Here is a 10020-nt window from a genome sequence, read left to right on the forward strand (position 1 = left end):
GGTGTGCCACTCAGCGGTTTGTGATGGTTTTCACCCGGTTTTCCAGTAATTAACCGGGCAACTCTCTTCTGCTTAATTAATGGATGAGGTAAATCTTTTGCCTCCGTTTCGAAAAAAATTAATGGGTCGTCTCTTATTTTTTGTTGGGTTCAGAGCACATACGTATCTCTATACCATACATGACAAGGAAAACCCGTTGGGTTCAGTTGAACCCAATGCGAGTACGCCGGCTGTCGTTTACAAAGTCCAGGTCGTAGTCATGTTTCGAGTCGATGTAATCTGTTCTATCTATCTATAAATTAAACAAAGGAAAGGAAAACTTTGAAGCCCACGTAGTATAGGGGTGAAGGAAGAAAAGGGCGAAATCGATTGTTAGCCAAGCTAGTTTGATCCAGCTTTGTGAGCGCTGGAAGACGGCGCGGCAAGCTGTGTCGTCAACGTCGAGGCTGCACCAACACAAAGGCGCCGTCGGGAGCAGAACATCGCCGCCCTCGCTCTCTCCGTCCATTCTCCAGAGTAGAGTAAGTCCCTTCAGCTCTCCATCTGCTTTTTTTTCCTTTTCTTTTCTTGGAACACTTTTCCAAGCTACGACGCATCGTACTAAACGTTTGCTTCTTCTTCCTCTTTTCTTGTTCCCAGCGAGGAATCAGTATGATCGTCGTCGGCTCGACAGTCTTGGACGACCTGCCCGAGTGGCTCGTCGTCGATGAGATCCTTGTCCGCTTGCCTGTCAAAGACGTACTCCGCTGCCGCGCCGTCCGCAAGTCATGGCACAACGGTACTTCCACCGACGCCTTCATCCTTGGCCACCACCGCCGCCAGCACTCGCTCCCCATCATCAAACCCCTAAAGAACATCTGCCGCGTCGTCGGAGCCTCCAATGATCTAAAGATGCAGCCCGTCCTCCGATACGCATTCACTACCATTATACACCGCGCCATCTGTGATGGCCTCCTTATCTTATCGCGGCAATCCGATTACTACATCTGCAACCCGGCCACCCACAAGTGGGCGTCCATGCCATATCCTCCTCAACGACAACCAAACACCACGGCCGTCAGCCTAGCTGGCTTCTATCGGCACCACCCATCTGGAGAACACCGAGTGCTTTGGGTGTCATACCCGACAAACGTCGCCGCCAAGGGCGACGTAGCAATTGAGTTGCTTGAGTACTTCGTCCTCACAGTGGGATCGAACCAGCCAAGATGCATCCAATGGCCAGCAGTTTCGGAACAAAGGTTTGTTCCTGCTATCTGGTCCTACCAATGCCCACCAATCCTCCATCGTGGTAACCTGCATTGGCTAATGGATTTCAACATAACGGTATTTGACACCATAGCTGAGACATTCCGACAAATGAGCCGCCCAGCACAACTCGGAGATTATGTGTCATTGTTGGATACGGGCAGCACCCTTGCTTTGTGTCGCACTGATCATAACTGTGTCACTTTAGATGTTTGGGTGTTGCAGGACTATGATGCCGAGATGTGGAGCTTTCAGTTCCAGATTAACTTGTTAGCGATGGAGGCATCACCACCCCTTAATTTTAAGGGGATAGATACTCCTAAAATGGCCATGATCAACGAGCGTGAGCTGTTGATTGAGCAGTGTCCTCGCCGTCTTTTGCATTGCGACATTGATGGTGTGTTTTTAGGCAATGTAGAAAGCAAAGAGCACAGGAACTTCTTGACACTTACTAGGCATCGCCTGCAAGAGAGTGTGATTTCACTCCCATTGTTTGAGACGCAAAAAGAAGCTATGAACAAGGAGCCTCCATTTGCCTTTGTTCTATAAGAAGTCGTGCTCCATCTTAATTCTTTGGACTACTGGTTTGCTATGCGCTTGGGGAGTATCTTTTTCTTGTCCAGTCATGTCTATGTTTTGGTACTTCTAGTAGGACTGAACACTTTGGATGACGGAATCATTTGCTGCTTGTAAATTTTCATGCTACCTTCGGCATCATGTTGATGGTGTAACAATGGAGTATCTAAGCCATAGAACTGTTTTTCCCATGATTACTTTCAGTTTGCATGTTAAGAAAGTACAAAAGGCATGGTGACAATTTGTGCCCAGGAATTTTCTTTTTTGGCAGGAGTAAGTCAGATGTGCTATCTTAATCACCTTGTTGTAGTCTGCTGGAAGGCTGGTGATATTGTAGTTAGCTAGGCTGATGTTAGCTAGTGTTATTTTAGTGTATGGTTGTGGTCTTTTGCTTTTATTATTAGTGACTTTTTTACTGATATATCTGTTGGCGCCTGAGCAGGGCTCCGCTGTCAGGCTGTTACGGTCATACTAGCCATGCATGTCCTGTGCCATATTATCAAACGTATTAAGTTGTTAATTATTGTTGCCAAATCTGGGGATGTAGCTCAGATGGTAGAGCGCTCGCTTAGCATGCGAGAGGTATGGGGATATATACCCCACTTCTCCATTTTTTTTTGCTTTTGTTTTTGCAGATCTGAATATTCCCATCTCTAGTGAACACACAAAACGAACACTGAAATTACTGAAAAATCTGGATTGTCCATCTGGTCTTGCATGAACCCCAGAAAGAAACTAAACTGGTCAAGTTACAGCAGTTTTCGGCTTTTCGCAGATAAAACCGTCACCGTGTGAGCTACAAGTCTTGATGCAGACATGGATGACTTGAATTTGCATATTTACCAGGTTTATTAGAGAGAACAAAATGGAAACATAGAGGATACATCTAGAGGTGTTGCTGCGAAAACTGTGAATCAGCAAAATTATCACCAATCTTTAATAAGATAAATAATGGAAACATCATGGTGAAACTGTCACAGTGCAAGTTATTCCTAAATCTTCATCCATATAAAGATGAACTTTGAATTAGCACATTTAATAAAGGGTAAAATAAAAGGAACAACACCAGGTTGCATTATGCCCAACAGAAACACAAAGACATGCAACCGCAGCCGTACAGAAAATTAACGCCAGGCAACAAATTTATTCAGTTAATCGAGTGTAAAAAAAAAGGCAATCAATCTCGCCAATGCAACATTCACGTCAAGAGACAGTTGCAACATTCCAGGATTAAAAAACAGCTCCTGATTAAATTCAGTTCCTGAAGTGCCGAACATTAACAAAAGTATGGTCAATCTAATGCTAACCACCTAAGAAGTGAACAACAAGAGAGAGATCGCTGAAATTGTTGATCCACGAACTAGTAGAAAAGAACAATAGCACCAAGGGCCAGCAGCAAATCGGTTGAACACAAACAAAAACGCAAAAAAGTGGCTCCCAGCAATCCACAAATCCAGCTGATCATAGAAGCAGCTGCAAGAAAAGACCCCAGCTAGCAACACTTCCAAGAATTATTATATCACCAAAGTACCAACCTTTTGTCTCCAAACTGGTGAAAGCCAATCAATCAAGTTCATAACCATTTCAACTAGTCCAAATAACTGAACATGAAAATCAAAAAATATGCTACAGAAGGGAGTATCAAAACTACTAACCATTTCAACAACTAAATTGCCATAGACTCTCACAAAGGAATTATCATTTCAAATTGCAACCACGCCTTAATAAAACGCGAACTGAAAGTAAACAGGGTGAACAACATAAAAGTTCTCAATATATCATAGATACTCCATTATTTTGAAACATTAACATAATGCTCAAGATAGCATAACAGGCACCAAGTGATGATAGCAGGAAGGAGCTACTTCAGACATACCAAGTGTTCAGTTCTACTAGCAGTGCTAAAAAGGATGACCATAGAACAGAAAGCAAGGTTCATACAGGATAGATACTCCATGAGCACAGCAAAATCAGTAGGACCAATGTGTGCACTGAGCATGGAAGATCAAAATATTCAGCTACATAAGGGAGTACCTAAAGTAACCATTTCAGCAACTACGCTGCAACCACGCCTTTCATGACTTTTAACAATGCAAATTGAAATTGAACTGACCAGAACAGTGCAACAGTTCTCTATCTAGCAATAGATACACCATTGTTCATAAAATACATTAACACGACGTTCAAGATAGCATGACAAGCCCGAAGCGATGATAGTACAAGTACTATTTCAGAAATACAAAGTGTTCGGTTCTACTAGTAGTACTAAAAAGTAAGAACATACTAGAACAGAATGCAAGGTTCATACAGATACAGGATAGATACTACTTCCTCCGTTCCTAAATATTTGTCTTTCTAGAGTTTTCAAATGGACAACCACATACGGATGTATATAGACATATTTTAGAGTGTAGATTCACTCATTTTGCTCCGTATGTAGTCACTTGTTGAAATATCTAGAAAGACAATTATTTAGGAACGGAGGGAGTACCAAGCAAGAACACAACAAACTACTAGTCCAAAGCATTAAGACGGAGCATGTCATCTTATAGCACCATAACGAATGGACGAGGCTCGTTGCTCACAACATCTTCTTCTTGGGCCTCAAACAAGGGGACTGAAATCATGCTCTCTTGGAAGCGGTGCCTAGAAAGTGTCAAGCGGTTCTCATGCTCTTCACTTTCTACATTCCCTAAAATCACACCATCGATGTCACAATGCAGCAAACGGCGAGGACGCTGCGCCATCAACAGCTCGTGCTCGTTGATCACAACCAGCCAAGGGATAGATTTCCACAACTTAAGCGGCGGAGATGCCTCCATCACTAACAAGTTAATCCGGTATCGGAACCCCCAGGTCTGTGCATCATAGTCCTGCAACACCCAGACATCCACAGTGACGTAGTCAGGGTCGGTGCTGCCGTACATAGCAAGGTCGCCGCCCGTATCTAACAATGATACACACTCGCCCAACTGAGCCGGGCGGCTTATCTGCCGGAACGTCTCGGCTATCGTGTCAAATACCGTTATGCTACCGCCCATTGACCAGTGCAGGCTAGCACGATGATGGATCGGTGGACGGTGGGACTGGGCAGCGGGACGCCCGTCTTCTGAAGCTGTCGGCCATTGGATGCGTCTTGGCTGGTCCGATCCCACGGTGAAGACAAAGTAATTGTCACACCCTCCTCCCCTGCTGCCACAACAGTGGAGAAGGCGGACAGTGAGGCACTGCTGGTGCGACGACCTGAGGAGAACAAAAGGGGCCACAACCAGTGAGGGAAGACTAGTCTCTGTGTAGGTGTGTGTGTATGGCATGTGGGGCACTAGGCCACCAAGAGAGATATAAGCTGGTGTGCGGCCAGAGGCCAGGCAGCGATTGTAATCAAATATTCTGAATCCTGTATCGTTCCTCTTCTTCCAGCTTTCACCTGCTCTTTCTTCTCCCTCAAGCTCATCTGATTCCTCCCGATCCCCTTCCTCCCTTGCTTCGATCCGGCAGGGTCGTTACAACTTGGTATCAGAGACTGGTTACGATCCGCCGCCGCGCTTCAATCCCTTGATCCGGCCGTAACATCCACCGCGAAAGGTGTTGGATTGCTTCGGCGATCCGACGCGAAATCCTGAGCGGGGTAGGTTTGATTTGGGGCGGCAGCGACGTCGTCGTCATCCACTCCGTCCGCGCAGACTAAGTTTGTGCTCCAGGCCATGGAAGGAATCCAGAAGACGCTGGAAGAGTTGCTGACCAATTTCTCGTCGCTGTCGATCGAGGTTCAGCATTTGAGCAGTCAGGTGACCGAGTTCGGCGACGGCCTGAATGCGGTCAAGCGGACGCAAGCCACGGAAGCGGCGGCGCGTGTGGCCGCGTCGTCCTCGACGACACCCACCGCAGCGATGCTGGTGAACAAAGGGCCTCCGCTGATCCACCCACCACCGCCCCCTCCACCCCGTCGGGAGGCACACCAGGAGCGCCACCACGCCCCGCCTCCTCCACTGCATCGAGAGGAACACCAGGAGCGCGACAACTACAGACACAAGCCGCCGAAGCACGATTTCCCTCGTTTCAGTGGCGACGCACCACGGCTATGGTTCGATCTCTGTCACACATATTTTGAGCTCTATCAAACACCTCCGGAGCAGTGGGTGTCCACGGTGGTGCTGTACATGGAGGGACACACCGCGCTCTGGTGTCAAGCTCACAAGCGTGTCCATGGTCTCGGTGATTGGTTCTCATTCATGGAGGCAGTGAAGACTGAATTTGGTCAGGATGAATTCGATGCTTTGCTGCATCGCCTGCATCATCTCAAGCAGACCTCCACTGTTTCTGAATACAGACTCTCCTTTGAGGCAATTATGTACCATCTGATTGCTCTGGACCCATCCTTAAATCAGAAATTCTTTGTCTCACAGTTCATCATCGGTCTCAAGGATGAGGTCCGCACAGGAGTGCGCCTGCACGCACCGACGAGCGTTTCCAGAGCAGCGGCACTTGCTCGGATTCAGGAGGAAGAATCTGAACACAGTAAGCCACGGGGTCGCCCACCGGTGTATACTCGTGCCATTCCTCCACCCCCGGTGCCTGCAATGGCTCCTGGACCAGTACAACCCCGCATTGATGGTGCTAAGCGCGGCCCGGATGATTTTGGCCGCGAACGACAACTACGGGAATTCAGGCGAGCCAATGGCCTGTGTTTTAAGTGCGGCGATAAGTATTCCCGGGAACACAAGTGTAACAAGGTGGGTCAGCTTCTGACCATTGAGGTTGGCGATCATGGTGAGCTTCTATCGGATGATGCCATACGTGCTTTGGAGTTGCTGGATGAAAATACAGAAAAAGAAGCAGTTTGCTGTCAAATTTCCGTGCATGCCGTCGCAGGAACGGAGTCGTCGGGTACAATGAGGTTAAGAGCATTAGTTGGCAATCAGGTAATGTTGTTGCTGGTGGATTCGGGCAGTACGCACACGTTCATCAATTCAGCGTTTGCAGAGCGTGCCGGCTGTAAAATTCAGGACGTCGATCCTGTCATAGTGAGGGTAGCCAACGGAGAAACCTTGCAGTCCAAGCAACAAGTGTCTCAATTACAGTGGTGGTGTCAGGGCCACACTTTCAGCACTGATATGCGGTTGCTTGAGCTTGGCGCTTATGATGCAGTTTTGGGAGTCGATTGGCTCGCTCAATTCAGTCCTATGAACTGTCATTGGGGACTCAAAACCATGGAATTCAGACAAGCCAATATGAACATCAAGTTGCAGGGCGTGCGTACTCCGACAAAGCCTGCACTTACTGAGATGCATGCAGATCAGCTGTATAAATGGATTCAGGGCAATGAAGTGTGGGCACTTGCAGTCATTCAACATGAACAAAAATCCGAGTCCTCTGATGACTCCAGGCCTCCTCAGTTACAAGCACTTCTGGAAGAATTTGCTGACATTTTTCAGGAACCAACCACGCTACCGCCACATCGTGAGTTTGATCACGCAATTCATCTCACGCCCGGTTCCTCTCCACCCAATGTCAGACCGTACCGCTACTCGCCATTGCAGAAGAATAAAATTGAACGCCAGGTTGCAGAGATGTTAAAAGCTGGCCTCATCACCATGAGCATCAGTCCCTTTGCTGCCCCGGTGCTACTAGTAAAGAAGAAAGACGGTACCTGGCGTTTCTGTATCGATTATCGCTAGCTAAATGACATCACTATAAAGAACAAGTTCCCATTGCCGGTCATTGACGAGCTAGTTGACGAATTGGCTGGCGCACGGTTTTTCTCCAAAATTGATCTACGGGCGGGCTACCATCAAATTCGGATGCGCCCTGAAGATGAACCAAAAACAGCATTCAAGACCCACCATGGCCATTTCCAGTTTCGCGTGATGCCATTCGGGGTGACGAATGGACCACCAACTTTTCAGTGCTTGATGAATTTCGTCCTTTCACCAACAACGCGTAAGTTTGTCATCGTTTTCCTGGACGACATATTGACTTACAGCCCCTCATTTGATGAGCACTTACAGCACCTGCGACAAGTGTTTACTACCTTACGTAGGCACCAACTCTATGCAAAACTTTCAAAGTGCTCTTTCGCTCAGCCTTCGATCAGTTATTTGGGTCATCTGATCTCAGCTGAGGGAGTCGCCACTGAAACCGACAAGACGGATGCCATTCAACACTGGCCACAACCATCCTCTCCCACAGAACTCCGGGCATTTCTTGGTTTAACTGGATACTATCGCAAGTTTGTTAGGAACTATAGCATTATCACCAAACCTCTCACATCTCTCTTGAGCAAGAAAGGTTTTACTTGGACTGATGCAGCAACAACAGCTTTTCAGAAACTGAAACAGGCCATGGTAACAACACCAGTGCTTGCCCTCCCTGATTTTTCATTGCCATTTACTGTGGAGACGGATGCGTGTGACACGGGGATTGGTGCGATGTTGTCCCAACAGGGTCACCCAATTGCTTTTCTCAGCCGCGCACTCGGTGTCAACAATTTGAAGCTATCAGTGTACGAGAAAGAATTCCTTGCAGTAATGCTGGCCGTTGATCGTTGGCGCCACTACCTACAGCAAGGGCAATTCACTATCCTGACGGATCATAAGAGCCTATGCACACTTGGGGAACAACAGCTTGGCTCGGAAGTTCAGCGCAAGGCCATGGCCAAATTGGGGGGCCTTCAGTTTAAATTCAAATGCAGACGTGGCATTGACAATACCGCGGCTGATTCATTGTCCCGTATAGGCCATTTGTTCTCTGTGACCACGTCTTCGACTTGTCAGCCTTCCTGGATACAAGAGGTTCGTAATTCCTATCAGACTGACGCCAAAGCAAATGAGTTGTTACAAGCATTGACTGTTCGTAGCCCGGACGATCAAGGCCATGAATTGGACAGGGGCATGATCAAGTACAAGGGCCGCTTATGGATTGGTGCAAATGCTGCCCTCCAAACAAAACTAATCAGCGAGCTACACTCAGCTGCCGTGGGGGGCCATTCGGGGATACGACCAACCTATCTCAGACTGAAGAATCTATTCTATTGGCCAGGGATGAAACTGCAGGTGGAGGAATTTGTCAAGCAGTGCGCCGTTTGTCAGCATGCCAAACATGAACACATACATCCTTCAGGTACCCTGAAACCATTACCCATACCTGCTCGAGCTTGGGGCGATGTCACCATGGATTTCATCGAAGGGTTGCCACGATCAGAAGGTGCAGATGTCATCCTCGTGGTGGTGGATCGTCTGACCAAATACGCCCACTTCATGGCATTACACCACCCTTTCACAGCACCACATGTGGCTCGGGTGTTCCTCGACAACGTCGTCAAGCTCCACAGCGTGCCGGACTCTATCGTCTCTGACCGCGACAAGATCTTCACGAGCGCTTTCTGGAGAGAATTGTTCGCACTCGTCGGCACTAAGCTGCTATACACCACGGCGTATCATCCGCAGACAGATGGGCAGAGCGAGCGTGTCAATCAGTGTTTGAAGCATTACTTACGTTGTGCCGTCCATGACACACCGCACCGCTGGAAGCACTGGCTGCCCATGGCAGAATTCTGGTACAATTCCAGCCATCATAGTGCCCTGGGGTGTACTCCATTCAAGGCTCTTTATGGAGTGGAACCAAATTTTGGAGCTCTACCCAACCTCTTCACTGTCAAGACACCAGACTCCATCCTGGAACTGGCCGCTGAGCATCAACAATTCACTGAAATGCTCAAAGCACACCTCCTGCGTGCCAGGCAACGCATGAAGCATCACGCGGACCGCAAACGTACTGAGCGGGAATTCAGCGTGGGTGCACAAGTCCTCTTGAAGTTACAGCCATATGTGTAGTCCTTTGTCGTCAGCCTGTCTTGCCCGAAGCTTGCTTACAAGTTCTTTGGCCCATACAAGATACTTAGTTGGGTGGGATTGACGGCATACAAGCTTGAATTGCCACCGGAAAGCAAAATTCACCCTGTTTTTCATGTGTCACAGCTGAAGCCCTTCACAACGGACTATTCACCGGTCTTCAATCACCTGCCAGCTCCTCCAGACCTCACAATTGGCGACTTGGTGCCGCAGGCCATCCTGGGATGCCGTCTGGTCAAGCAAGGCAATGCGGCAATCCCGCAGGTTCTGGTTCATTGGCGCACGCTATCACCGGCAAGTGCGACATGGGAAAATTACAATGTTCTGCGCCAACGCTTCCCCGACATTG

At 48.1% G+C, this 10020-nt stretch overlaps 1 protein-coding gene across 1 annotated transcript; it reads right to left on the reverse strand.

Moving 5' to 3' along the window:
* Positions 1-3621: 3621 nt before the first annotated feature.
* Positions 3622-5764, reverse strand: LOC119287881. Its single transcript, XM_037567504.1, has one exon. It carries the CDS (start codon positions 5133-5135, stop codon positions 4368-4370), a length of 768 nt encoding a protein of 255 aa, XP_037423401.1. The 5' UTR covers positions 5136-5764; the 3' UTR covers positions 3622-4367.
* Positions 5765-10020: the final 4256 nt, after the last annotated feature.

Source organism: Triticum dicoccoides, chromosome 4A (assembly GCF_002162155.2).
Source record: "Triticum dicoccoides isolate Atlit2015 ecotype Zavitan chromosome 4A, WEW_v2.0, whole genome shotgun sequence".
In the NCBI taxonomy this organism is placed as follows: Eukaryota; Viridiplantae; Streptophyta; class Magnoliopsida; order Poales; family Poaceae; genus Triticum; species Triticum dicoccoides.